At 35.8% G+C, this 15,009-nt stretch overlaps 1 protein-coding gene across 1 annotated transcript in view; it reads right to left on the bottom strand.

Moving 5' to 3' along the window:
- Positions 1-15,009, bottom strand: part of LIN7A (lin-7 cell polarity scaffold A) — a 127,888-nt gene that overhangs the window by 70,995 nt on the left and 41,884 nt on the right. Inside the window, exon 2 of the mRNA XM_086712735.1 lies at positions 14,070-14,188. Coding sequence (XP_086568861.1) covers positions 14,070-14,188 — 119 coding nt within the window. The remainder of the gene's footprint in view (positions 1-14,069; positions 14,189-15,009) is intronic.

The following is a 15,009-nucleotide window of genomic DNA, read 5'->3' as shown; positions in this document are numbered from 1 at the left end:
GAATGCTGTTGGTACACATGGAACACTGATATGAATAGAAATTACAGAAACGGGAACCACGATGCGATTTTCCAATTATTTTGGCTCATTACTGATAAGTAGTGAAATAATGTTTCATTGTTTCCACATTCCAGAATGTTCCGTTTTTGCCACTGTCCATAGCAAATAGAATTAGAACTGGACTAACGTTCAGGAAACTTTGCTCTATTACTAACTCAGGCACTAACTAGCTTGAAAGACAACTTAAACTTTCCAGATCTATTTCCTCAGCTCTAAAATTAAAAAGTTATAACAGCTTAAGACTCCAAATGGATCCGTTTTAGATAATTTACCAACCACTGGCATTCAAAAAAATTTGCATATACATATTCCTTGAAAAGTGATCCATAATTTCACAAGATTCACAATCACGAGATTCACAAAGAAGTGTATGACTCCCCTATGTCTAAGAACTACAGGATGATGGGCTTTCTAAGGTTCCTTCTTCACCTTATACACATTACTAAATTTTATGTCAAATACAATAGTTATGCATTCATGACATGAAAACAAATCATATTTGCACATCTGTACCAGTGTATATATTTATGCAAATACATAAAAAACCTAGACTTTTTTATGTTAATTAAAGATCAGTTTTCATCTCTGGAAACAATTTTTAAATGCAAATAAAATTTTAGTCATAATCACTGACCACCTTTCGAGGTTGGAAGCCGTTTTAACGTAAGTAAGATCTTATTCTAAACTAGCAGTGTCATCAGGTTTTGTCTGGGATCTGTATGAGCTCAGAACCCCATCTGAAAATCAAGGCCTATGAAAATCAAATATATGTTTGTCTACTAATGAAAAGGTCATCTTAATGAATTTGTTCATGCATCCAACAAATATTTATTAATGCTCGTTATTTGGTAGACAGTATGGTAGGCGCTAATTTTGCTATGATAACTGAAACATTCTCTGCCATCTGCTGAATAAGATTAATGACTGTACTTAAAACCTGAATTAACCTTGATGAAGGAAACTGAAAGAGACCCACAAATCATGAATGTGAAACTACTCGGTTTGAAAGCATTAAACTATGTTATTTTTTTTCTTTCCCCATGGTACCTCCAGTGCAAAAAACAGAATTGGAGTTATCATAATAATCTTTAGTTTATGGCACATACTTATTGTTCACTGATGCATGAATGGTTTGCTTTTATTAATTTACCTTCATGCAAACACACACATACACACACATGCAATAAGATTTCATAAATCTTCTAATAAAAGTGAAGATTAAAACTATGTGCCCCCCCCCAGGCCAACTCATTGCCTTGATTCTCCCAAATGAAATAGGTAGGCCATTAATGAAGGAACAGAGAAATTGATGAATTAATTAGAAACTCAGAAACAGATCCATGTACATAGTCTGGTATATATTAATTGGGCAAGTGACAGAGAAAATTATGAATTATTCAACAAATAGAGCAAGATATAGTTACCCTTATAGATAAAAGACAAAATCAGATCCCTCCTCACACTACATACAAAAAAAATCAACTCTAGATGGATTAAGAACATAAATTTCAAAAATAAAAATTTTACTTTTAGTAGAAAACATAGATGAATATCTTTTAGACATTTGGGTAGGAAATATTTCTTATGTAAGATACTCCAAAAAAGCATTGATTATTTAAAAGATAATCAATGGAGGGCACGTAGGTGGCTCAGTCAGTTAAGCATCCGATGTTTGGTTTTGGCTCAGGTCATGATCTCAAGGTTCATGAGTTTGAGTCCCACATGGAGCTTGATGCTTGGGATTCTTGCTCTCCCTCTCTCTGCTGCTACCCTACTTGCACTCTCTCTTTTTCAAAATAAACTTTAAAAAATACAAAAAGGTAAAATAATAGATAATCAATGTGAATATTTAAAATTAAGAACTGTATGTATAAAGATATCTTCAGAGGCATCTAGGTGGCTCAGTCAGTTGAGCACCTGACTTTGGCTCAGGTCACTATCTCACAGTTTGTGGGTTTGAGTCCCGCATTGGGCTCTGTGCTGACAGCTCAGAGCCTGGAGCCTGCTTTATATTCTGTGTCGCCCTCTCTCTCTGCCTCTCCCCCCGCTCGTGCTCTCTCTCTCTCTCTCAAGAATAAATAAACATAAAAAAAAATTTAAAAAAACACCTCAACTTAAAAAAACTAAAAAAACAAAGACACCTTGAAGACAAATTATAACGTAGGAGATACAATATAGGAGAACTACATATAACATCAGTAAAAAGTTAATAACAAGAATATATAAAAAAATATAAGCACAAATCAGTAAAAAAAATACACGAACGAATTTTTCACAGAAAAAGAAACATCCACGGCCAGTAATTACAAGAAGGGCTATGCAGCATGTTAGTGATCAACTAAATGCAAATGATGACTGCAATGAAATATTATTTAAGTATTCAATTGATATGTGTTTTTTTGTTTGTTTGTTTTTTGAGAGAGAGAGAGTAGGGGAGGAGCAGAGAGAGAGGGAGACAGAGGATCCCAAGCGGGGTCTGTGCTGCCAGCGCAGAGCCTGATGGGGGTGCCACCTCACGAACCCTGAGATGAAGACCTGAGCCGATGCCAGAAGGTTAAGTGGTGGGGCCACCCAGGTGCCCCACAACTGATATAGTTTAAATGTCTCCTATGACAATGCTGGAGATAGTGTGGATACACAATTTCTGTATTGCTTGCTGAGGTATAAACTGGAGCAACTAATTTTAAAAATTGTTTGGCATTATCTCTTAAAGTTGAATATTTGTATACCTTCTGATCCAGAAATTCCAGATTTAGATATGTACCCCAAAGAAATCTTGGTCATGTGACAAGAAATGCATGTATGTTCACAGAAGCACTTGGAAACAACATAAATGCTCATCAATGAGAAAGTGAGTTTTAAATTACACAATGGAATATCACATTGCAGTCAAAACAAATGAACTACACCTGGGTGGCTCAGTCGGTTAAATGTCCGACTTCAGCTCAGGTCGTGATCTCGAGGTCCGTCGGTTCAAGGCTGCATCGGGCTCTGTGCTGACAGCTCAGAGCCTGGAGCCTGCTTCCGATTCTGTATCTCCCCCTCTCTCAGTTCCTCCCCCTCTCACACTCTGTCTGTCTCTCTCTCTCTCTCTCTCTATCAAAAATAAAGATTAAAAAAATTTTTTAAATGGCAATTTGTAACTTAACATTCACTTTAGATGGCTTGTACAATTGGACTTGTCTACACATATGTTGCCAATACTGAGGGAATAAAAGGTTAAATGACTTGTTCACTGAAATAAAAATTGTCACCCATAGTGCCATAAATAGAAGTTCTGATTTCCAGTCCTATGATCTCAACAGAAGACAGGATGTTCACTTTATCTGACTGATATAAAATACAACTTCTTGGAGGACTCTATTATTTTGAACTACTATGTAAGCGCATGTAATTACAAGCTTCTCAAAATATGTACTGTTTATTTTACCATTTGTTAGAGCAAATAGAAAGCCCAAGATGAATATTTACCCAACAGTGATGCTAACAGCATTCAGAGTCATTATAGACTGCTTGTGAGGGTCTGTTTAGATACCTTTAAGATCAATGACCCATTAGTGCAATTATAGTCTAAAATGGTTCCTGCCACACAGACCCTGTTCTTGCTACCAGAAAGTGACATATTGATGTTATAAACACCCCTCACATTGTTACAAGTGTTTCTTTTCTGAGAAAGCTGCAGAAATATAATTTAGTTTAAAAATTTCCGTTTCTAGTGAATTGTCATTCTGTTTTCACAATTTTCTGTGATAAAATTATAAATTACATCCTTTGAAAAACTCAGTAAAATGAGTACATTTACTTTTCTCATTATTTTTACCAGTTTAAAAATCTTTATAGTATCTGTCTTCCTTACCCATTCATACAGAGTCTCACAGAGTCACAAATGCCTATGATGCATACATCCTGAGCCTTATATAGTTCCACGTCATTTATGTGAAGAAAAACATGGGTTACTTGCTATGTAACTACAGATTCATCGAATTGGAAGGATTTTAGAGATGAAGACCAACTAGTCAAGTAGTATATGTCGACTGATACCAAAATCCTTTATTAGGGAGTAGTCTTTATTTTCTGGCAGGTAAGATGGAAAGATATATCATGGGCCTTTTTGAGAATCTCCCGAAGTTACAGTGTTATCTCAAGAAAAATACAATCGTGTGTAAATGTTCATGCCGTCTTCTTGCCTTTGACATGGAGCTATTTTATTTATTACAGAAGATTCTGTGACTTTTTCCTGTAAAAATTAATGGTGGCTTTCTGAAAAAAAAAAAATCCCAATTAACCAAATCACATTAAGGAAAAGAAAACTTTTGTCTGCTTGAAATAAATTTCAGTGAGAAGGCTGTTTGATTTGGAAGAAGCCAAAATTTGGAGTGATCTTTTACAAGGAAATGTTTATGTCATTTTTAGTATGCAATCAGTTTTGAGTCTGTTTTAATACCAGCAAGGGCTCAAAGTTGCCACTCACACCACTTTCAAAAGCAAACAGAGGGGCGCCTGGGTGGCGCAGTCGGTTAAGCGTCCGACTTCAGCCAGGTCACGATCTCGCGGTCTGTGAGTTCGAGCCCCGCGTCGGGCTCTGGGCTGATGGCTCAGAGCCTGGAGCCTGTTTCTGATTCTGTGTCTCCCTCTCTCTCTGCCCCTCCCCCGTTCATGCTCTGTCTCTCTCTGTCCCAAAAAAAATAAATAAAAGTTGAAAAAAAAAAAAATTTAAAAAAAAAAAAAAAAAAAAAAAAGCAAACAGAATTAAATTCCCTTACAGCAGAACAGACTTGTGTCAAGACACCTGCGCTTTCTTCAAGACACTTCAAGTTGAATTTAGGTCCTACCAAATCCTTTGTCCTCAAGGTAAATGAAGTTATTTTTAGAAAGGTTGGCATCAGCGCAGCCTCTGTCAGCAAAGAAAGACATTTGAAACCTTTTTTTTCAATTTAAATCATTTAAGCGGAAGTAACCTTTGAAAGAGTTTTGCAGTCTTTCCAGTTGTTGTAGTTCTTCTCCGTGGTTAAACTGACAAGGCTTTCTCATTTTTGACTCCCTTTGCCCTCACAGGTATCCTTTCTGTAGCTCTGGAAAGGTCACAAGTTTTCAGCTCTAATTTCTCCTTCCAAAACGGCAGGTATTGCTAGCAGCAGTCATAAAAGATGCGTGAATCTGGAATCTGATGACTAGCCTCCTTCTTACGGCCATCTTAGAGTTTACTACAAGAAAGTCTAGCCACAAATGAACCTCTCTTGTCAAACTGTTCTAAGATACAGCAAAAAATAAATCAGACACTTAAAACAAACAGATAGATAGATAAATAAATAAATAAAGTGAAATTTCTGACTCAAGTTCAGCCAAGTACATTAACACATATCCTCTGGAAAGCCTAAAGAAAACCAAAAGACCAAAAAAACAAAAAAACAAAAAAACAAAAACCCACAACTTTTGACAGTGAAAAGAACACAACTTGCTCTATTTAGAAATAAAAATGTAAATATAGGTTCCAAGCTATGACTGTGAAATTACTGGACCACTTTTCACAGAGCAGGCAAGGCATCTTTTAGGATAATTGTCAGAATCTTTGACACTAATGCATGCTGATGTTGAAAAGTAATAAACCTCCATAAAAAGTAAAAGCTTTGTCTTCTTCACCAAAATAATCAAGCTGGATGTTGGACCGAGAAACTCCACATGTACTCCACATGTACACAGAATATGAAGAGTTTTCCTCCATTAGGAGTTTTGCAGAACAAAGAAACTTTCTACTGTTGGAACAACTTGGTCTTTAAAATATCAATGGGGTAACCCACATGTGCACACACTCACGCACACACACACACACAAAAGCACGCACACACATGGGCACGCATGCGCACACACACATAGACTTCAATAGGACCATCAGCATTCACATGATGGATAAAAATCAGAGCTTTACTGCAACAATCATAGTTTTCACTAATTGCCTGCCAAGTACAAATGGCACAGCTGTTATTTTCACCATAACTGGTTCAAAATATTAGCAAAATGTCAGAGTTCAGAAGCAGGTTATATCATGTGAACAGAGACACTATTTTTGCTGTTCTCGTGCTTCTGAGCAACCCACCAGTTCAAACGTTTCTAAAGTACAGGACTTGATCGAGATTTTTCCAATTATTCCTGGTTCCTTTTGCTTGGAAACGTGTCAAGACACGCTGGGACAAATCTAAGTTTTGGTACAGAAAATAAAAATTCTATATTGTGCAATGTATTTTCAGGATGTTCAGAAATAAGCTTTATTGACTTCATGCTCTTCTTGGCAGGAAACTTATCACACAAGAAACAATCTGGCTTTTGTGTCCTATCACATTTGGCAGTGCAAATAAAATCAAAGGAAATGAAAGAGCCATCAAGCTTTCTTTCCTTTGTCATCTGCCAACTTAAGTTCAATACGAACAGAAAGATATGTGTAAACATATGTCAGATATATTTTTGTTAATTCCCGCGAATATAGTGCTATTTTAAATGCCATTATATAACAGGATTCTAATTTTACATAATGAAATCCATGTTTAAAGTAAAACATTAAAAACATTTTGCCATAAATTTTTTGCGTGTAAATGGAAGGGAACAGAAATAGGGAAAGTAAACTATATGTATTTATATAGAAGTATTTATATAATTATACATTATAAAAGCATACATGTATATTTGCTTTTACTTCACCTATAACATGAAGCTTATATATGACCTTAAATTAAAAGCTCTTGTGAAAAAGTGATCTGAAATATGATCATCCAACCTTTGCTGTTGTTATAGGAAGCATCTTACATTATAAATGAGCCCATTGTTGGTTACCGCTAGTTATCTTCATCCTTCTACTTTTCACCCAGTGGTCTAGCATGGTTACCTTCCTTTCACCTCATCCTACCAAACAGTAAATGACAAGCATATTGCACATGATTTTTTTTCTTTTGTGGCTAACTATCACCAAGTTCTTAACTTTTTGTCAAATGACAAGGTTTCCAGATTCCTTACTATATTGGTTTATTCTAAAACCACTCCAGATTGCCAACATCTTTCTTAAAATGTGAGCCTCCTCTGTGCTGACAGCTCAGAGCCTGCTTTGGTAAGTCTCCCTGCTTTGGATTGTGTCTCCCTCTCCCTCTGCCCCTCCCCTGATCGTGCGCTCACTCTCTCAAAAAGAAACAAACATGAAAAAAACTTTTTTTAAATGTGAGCCTCCTATGGAGAAAAAAAAATTTACATTTGTCTGGATGGTTGGTAACTACAGAACTGTTATTCTCTGTATTTGTAACTAATATTTCTATCAGAATACAATAAAATTTTATTGTATTGTCACTAAAAGCCACTGAATTTTTCACCAGAGTAACTACCCTTTCTTAACTACTTACTCTTTTAGCTAGGTAGTGTATTAGTCAAGGTATTTTATAGTTTTTAATCTCATTTGATTTAATCTTCCCAACGTTATTATTGTCTTATTTCATGTTTAAAAAAAAGAATAAACAAAACCAGGAACATAGAAGTTAAGTAACGAGTACAAGATCATATAATTAGATGGCTAAAGGATTTGTGTGCAGGTTGTCTGAAACGATTGTCAACACTCTGACTCCATGTTCTTGCCATTTTTTTAATACACAACAACAAGCCATGATTCAGCATCAGCCTGTCTTCCATCTTTCCTTTCTTCCTGTCTTTCTTCCTTTCCTGTTTTCTGCCTTCCCTCTATCTCTTCCTTTCTACCTTCTTTCCCTTCCACTCTCCCTACCACCAACTTTTTTCTCTTTCTATGTATCCTTATTTCGTCTCATCTTGTCAGGATTGATCCAAGTATGTTTTCTTAAGGTAATTCTAAATCTGTTTTCTATCACACAACGCATCATTAGTTTTCTCATAAAGCTGATTACACTTGCTGACCATGTTTTCATCCACACAGTAGATTAAGATGTACAGAACAACACCAAAAACAAACATGTGTGTCATAATGGTATGTCTCATATGATTGTGGAATTAGAATACAATGGCTCCATTTATTTTGTTTTCATGATTAATGGTGGGGCAATGACTATGTCTATTAGTCCTATAGATTTACTTAGATCTAGCCTATAGAAACTAACATTTCTCTTCCCATCTGTTACCCATTTCCTGACTTACCAAAACACTATACCTAGTGATAATTCAGGACTCTACCCTTTAATTACAATAGCATCCATTGATTGTGTAATTATTGGATGCCAGACTCTGTACTATGTGACTTTACATATATGATCTCTAACTATCAGAATCACTTCAAGACTGATGGTATCATTCCATTATTAAAAGTTGACAAATAAAATATTAGAGAGTTCTGAAATAAGCAGCCAAGTTGGGATTTGAACATTGGTCGACTTGACTACAACAATGCTCTAATGATGTTGCTGTTTCCCATGATCTGACAGAATGCCTCACTGCGAAATTTCACATGATATTGGTGGGAGTCACTGTGGTAATTCCCAATCTATAGCTCTCTCCAGGGGAAGAATCTCACTGGAGACTAAGAGCAACTGAATAGCAGATTGACACATCCTAACTATTCCTTCCATGTTGATTATAACTTTTAGTATATAAACAAAGAAATCCCTTTATTAAGCAACAGTGTAAGACTTGGATGGGGTAGGAGGTGGTGCTGGATGGTTAATGGGCTCCATCCTCAGGGAGAAAAAGTGAGAATAGGAGCAAATGGAAAATAATCTAGAAGCAAGATCTATGATCCAAGTGTCTCAGATTTTAAAATTTATGAACCATCCCATGGGTGTGGTACTTATATTGGTTATTAATTTCATATAGTTTTAAAAAGATTTATCATATCTTATTTAAAATAATAGACTTTAAACATTAATTTTGCTTTACAGCAGTTAAAAGGATGCTTGCTACTGTTTATAACCTTTATCCAAGCTAAATTTGGCTTGATGATTGTGTACTATCAGTCAGGATGGCTTGGATTATGTTCCAACCCAATATTCTAGAGGCTTAGAGTCACAAAGGTGTATTTCTTGCTCAGGCTACCTGTTCGTAAAGGGTTCGCAGAGCCTGTATTTCTCATTTCCTCACCCTGCAACCCAGACTGATTGATCATTCACCAACTAAAAACATCACTAGTCGCATAGCAAAGGACAAGGAACACAACATACCATGCACTGACTCAAAGGTTTCACCAAGGAAGTGGCCCACACCATTTCCATTCACACTTCCTTAGCCAAGGCATCAACCACATCTCGCCTTAAAGAGGATGGGGAAATCCAGTTGTAACATGTGCTGAGAAGAAGAGAACTAGAATGTCTTCCGACAATCCTGACTATCAGAATGATTCCATATGGAATTGGTTTATTTTCTTAATCTACAATTCTACTACATTAGAAAATACTAACACACAGCATCTGGCAGTTGGCCAAAGAAGGCAGTTTTTGGCGACTGTGTCATTTGGTTCTGCGTTTTTGGTTCAAAAATGCATAGGACAGCCATAAATGCGGGAGCAAGTCCTCACCACAGACCACTCTCAGCAGCACATCAAACACCAGATCGATGAGCACATTCCCCTGGAAAGCAGGAAGCCTGAATGTTGTAAAACTTGGAAGATGGTGATGGTAAATAGATTAAGTCTGTTTATTTTTTATTATTTTAGTTTCAGAAAGAATTTCTTTGAACTGTGTTGCAGAAATGGGATGTCCTCTTAAAATATAACCACTCATATACTATTGATTTGTTTCTCTGAGGCATGAAGAATATGAAGTGTCAGGAAAAAGTTCATCGCTTGGCAATCGAACTATTTAAATTCAATTCAAATTCACCATTCAAGTCTCATAGGAAATTCTCTTACCAAAGCCAACATTTTACAATCCTTATATTTCAACCCATGTATTTCCTTACATTTCAATTTATAAATTTAGGTCGTTCAACCTAAATAATACAGTGATGAACAAAAACTTGAAGAAGACACTTAAAAAGACACTTAAAAAGGCCCAGAAATGGCCCTTACTGGGACTATCACTACCATAAAGTTTTTTTATTTCATCTCTCATTCAAAAAGTTCTGTGAACTTTCTCTTGTCAGCTGGTACCTCTCACTATTGGAAAAGGAACACCATGTGTCAGTCCATTTATCGCCATGTACCCCAAAATTACTTGCACAGAATGGTGCAATTTAACTATTAATCAGGTCCTTTGAGACCCTTCAACCAGAAAATAAAATATCAAGGTAAGTAGTGCCATCTACTACCTTTATTCTATGGCTACAGCTGTATGTGGATTGGCATTCAAATGAAACTCGTTTATTAATACATCAATGTTAGTTGGGTACATAAATGGTCTTGTTTCAGTACTGGTCTCAACGTGATTTTTTCTATCTTTATTACAGATTACAGAAGAATAATTAAGTAGAGAAAACATCTAATCTCTTTTAATCATTCATTTTCAGTAAAAAACAAAGTAAAATTTCATTAAACCATTCTTCCCATATAAGTGCTACCCATAGGCCAAGAGCTGATTCAGTGGTTTCATCCAAATGTAAAGCAAAACACGGGATTGCCTCAACATGTAACTATAACTACTGTTACGCTAGTGTAAGGTGTATGGCAATTTAAAGAGTTGGCAACTGATTCTCTCCCTTTTTTATTTTTTTTTTTTTGCATAATTTGGGTTTCACAGACTTGTTGACAATGACCTTTATCTGTTTTTGCTCTGGTGAATGCAACTAAGAATGACGCCCATGTAGTTCTTTGTCCTTTCTCTACCTGTCATGACAAAATTAATAACTGTCACACTGGAAAGTATGAATTAACAAATATTCCTGAAAAAACTCAAATAATTTAACCATCGAGATTCTAAGCATAACTTGAATAGGAAACTAAACCTTCAAAGGTTTCATGCCAGTAGAACAGTCAGTACCCAAGAGACCAGGAGGGAAAGGATTCTTGACTCAAGAAAATTTAATTTTCAGATATTTATTGCTGTATATTGCCATACTTCCCAGCTGCACTTTTCTTTACCGGCTTGTGCAGTCACCTGTCTGGCAACATGGGTTCATATTTTATGTTTTTATTGAAGAACTTTTCACTAGATAGGTATACAATATTATTCTATGATTCAGAATTATTGAATACCTATTGCTATTTTTATCATTACTTCCTGTAGTTAATGTAAAGTGATATAACGGGAATAATGAGGAACACTCCAAACTTAAATATGAATAATATCATAAAACTAGTGTAAAATGTGGGTCAAGATGAATTGATCAAAATAATATCTGTACAACATGCATTGCCCTTAAAGGACAAAATTATTATAAGGGCATTAGTATGAATCTAAAATTAATCTTGCTAGTCCAAATTTATAAAATGTAAAGCAGAAAAATTATATGATTTTTTTCCCTCTGAAAGTATTGGACTGCCCATAATTCAGTTATAGATTTCCATGGACCACTAATGATGTACATAGGACACTTTACCACAAACTGGGTTTGAAAGATATATTTATAATGCCTATACAAGGTCTTATTTCTTTTCTATTTTACTCTTATTCTCTTTTTTGTTAGTAAACTCTTTAAAGAAAAAGGTCTGTGCATTTATTTGAACAGATATCTATACCACATTTATATCTCCAGACCCAACTTCTCCCCCAAGCTTCAGACTTACATGCTTGTTAGACTCTCTACATGGATGTCAGAAAAGCATCATCAACTTGCTTTGTCCATAACAGAATTCTTGGACAGTCTTCTCCAAACTTGGTCCAAATGCAAAGATTCTATTTCCTATGTAACCATCCATCCAATTGTTCAAGCCCAAACCTAAAAGGCGATTGAGACTTGCTCTCTCATCCATACATCCAATGCATCAACAATGCCTGTTGACTTTACTCTCAAAAAACACACATTGAACCTGAAGACTTCCCACAGCTTAAACTGTTATCACACAAGCAACCATCATCACATCTCTCACTTGATCTACTCATCACTTTGTTACTGGACTCTCTTGTTTCCTCTCTTGCCCACACACTTGTATTCTCACAGCATTCAGAAAGACCTTTTAAAACTCTAATCAGGTCAAGGCAAAATTCTCCAAGGGCTTTCTATCAGGCTTAGAATGAAATCCAATCTCCTAACAACGGCATGCAAGGCCTCATGTGATCTGCTCTCTGGCTGCCTCTGGGAAGCCTACCTAGCTTATTTCACTGCATATATTCTGGCTTTTGGGGTCTTCCTTCCATGGACTAAGATCATTCTTGGCTCTGGATTTTTGTACTTCTGGTTTCTTCCACCTGGAACACTGTATCCCACTGATACTTGTGACCTATTCCATTACTTCAGTTAGGTTTATTTTCCTACCACCCTAACTTAATAGAGCTTTATTCCTACTTCCCCTACTCCTGCTTCTTTTATTTCCATAGCTTTGTCACCCTTTGACATTGTATTGCATATTTATTTATCATAGTTTTCTCACTGGAATGTAAATTCCACAAAGGTAAAGACTTCGCATTGCTCACATGCCAAATTCCCACTTAGCAGAGATACACATTTGATGTGTCCTATCCTTTAGTTAGTTCTGTGGAAAGTAAAAGAGATGATAGAATATCTAAAAATGAAAAGTCGGCCATCAAATCTCAGGGGAGTAGCAAGCACTCTGTGAAGGAAGAAAAGAGCGTGTAGGGGATTTAACCTTGATCTACAGAGTGACTATAGGAATTGACCTGAAAGAGGCCCATGAGGTTTCCACATATCTATACCTTTCCCACTGAGCAGTCAGTGGCCGAGAACTCATACACTTTCCGAAATTTCCTTTCAGCCTTTGGTTAAATTCATAGGTTAGAATTTGGAGACACAATTATGGTTATTTACTTAAGCTGTGTTCATCATAAACAAAAATCAAATAGTGAACAACTTCACCTGATAAAGATTTAGCACAAGCACAGTCTAAATCAAATCTCAGCAAAATCTAAACTGTACCTCACTAGATAGGCTACAGTTTAAATCTATAGTGAGAGAAGTTTTGTATGTCTCTGTCTTAGTCACCTGGGTCTTTCCTATGTAGTGACTACTCATATATTAGCATTGTTGAGGTAAAAATATATGCATTGGCCACAGGTAGAGTTGCAAAAAGGAAAGGAAGTTGGTAACAAGTATTCCTTGACAAGTGTATGTCCTCTGCTACAACAAACTCTCCAGAAAGTCACTGGGTTCAACTGGTTTGGGAGATGACAGTAAATAATTCATTAGTGGGGACTTCTAGCAGAGCAAATATGCTGGAGTTATGGACTTCAGGTCCTAACTAATGAATTACTACTTTGTACCTGGTGGGGAAGAAATGATGGACTTAATATTATTTTATTCAAGAAACAATATGGTATATACATCTTGAATGAACTTTATTTTAACAATTAAATTAATTAATGGACTAGTCAGTTCCACCACAAGTCAATACAAGATTCAAACAGTCATTTCTACACACTTGTTTTATGTTAGGCTTCTTAAAATCTCTAGCAAGGAAAGCATCGCGAAGATTTGTTAGAGGGGCATATCAGTCTGTTCAGAGATTTTCCATTATTGCACTAGACAGTAATGTTTGGATAACTGTAACATTAGTCAGTAGGAGGTTACTCTTCCAGATTTATCTAAGGTTCAGTTGAATGTTGTTTTAAGAAAAGCACAATCCCCCACTAATTATGACTATTTTGAACTGAGTATCCATATGACTTCATGTGACCACTAAATAACTTAGACTGCAAGTAAGTAACAGCTACCTGCTGAGGCAGTGACCTCATTGGTACCATAAAGTCAACATTTGGTTTTATATGACTGTATAAATGCTGACTGGATCTAATTTATGAATTTAGCAGACTAAATTATATTTTATCATCTGTCCAAGCAGCTAAAAACAGAAAGCTAAGATGTAGTTCCAATCTTAACTATTTCAACTGTTTGTGTGGAAAAGACATCTTTTCTATTCAGGAGACATATAGCTAAATATCGTTATTAAAATTTTAGTGTCATACCTCTCGAATAGCAGTACAAAACTCACTCTGAAGCACTTTTTTGAGGGATTGTAGCTTGTGCACTGGTACTTCTCCAGATTCCTGTAGTTTTTCCAGTAATTCAATTGCTCTGGCGACATCTAAAAAAAAAATCAAAATAGAGGGATCTAGAGTCAACTGTCTCTTATCAGCAAAGTACCATCATTCCAATGGGATGGTGTAATGAGTAAGTGGAATAAATTGCAAAATCAGAACTTACAATTCATAGCTTATTGATCTCATCTTTTGATAAAAAGTCATTTTAATTTGTTCTACACAATTAGTCACTGAATACACCTTCTTTAATGGCATTTCATATATGTTCTCTGTCACGCAAATCAGTTTGAATATTATTTCAGGAAAGAAGAGGTAGCGTGTCTTTCATTGATACCCCAATAACCAAAGAAAGCCTGTCAATTTTGCCTCTGAGATGTTGTTTTCAGTGTGACTTTTCCTTTCCCATACCACATTTATCACATCTGCAATTTTACATTTATTAATATAACAAATGTTTATCTATAAACTCTTACAGTTTAAACTCTTACCCAAACTCTATCTAAGTTGGGTCACCTTGGCATCCCCATAGTATAATACAGTGAATAAATATTTGATGAATGAATGAAGGAAGGAATGAATAAATTTATGAATGAATGGGCTTTCTCCATATGGCTATTATTATTCCAAGCCCTTATCATCATCTCCCCTCTATCCAAATAGAGTCATTTCTTCTCCAGCCTCTTCATATGGTCCATAAGGTTATTTTCCTAAAATAATCTGATTGTGTACCCACCTACCAGCTTCTAAGAACAGTACCAAGCAAAAAAAATTCAATAATAAGTTAAAGGCTCATCTTTTGCTGGACAATATCAAAGGTTAATGTATCAAGAAACATTGTCTTTTATACCCATAGCTTTAAAATTCC

The sequence above is a fragment of the Puma concolor genome, chromosome B4, assembly GCF_028749965.1.
Source record: "Puma concolor isolate L17-30 chromosome B4, mPumCon1.1.hap2, whole genome shotgun sequence".
NCBI lineage: Eukaryota > Metazoa > Chordata > Mammalia > Carnivora > Felidae > Puma > Puma concolor.
The sequence above is the reverse complement of the archived record's forward strand: the minus strand, read 5'-3'. Positions and strand labels throughout refer to the sequence as shown.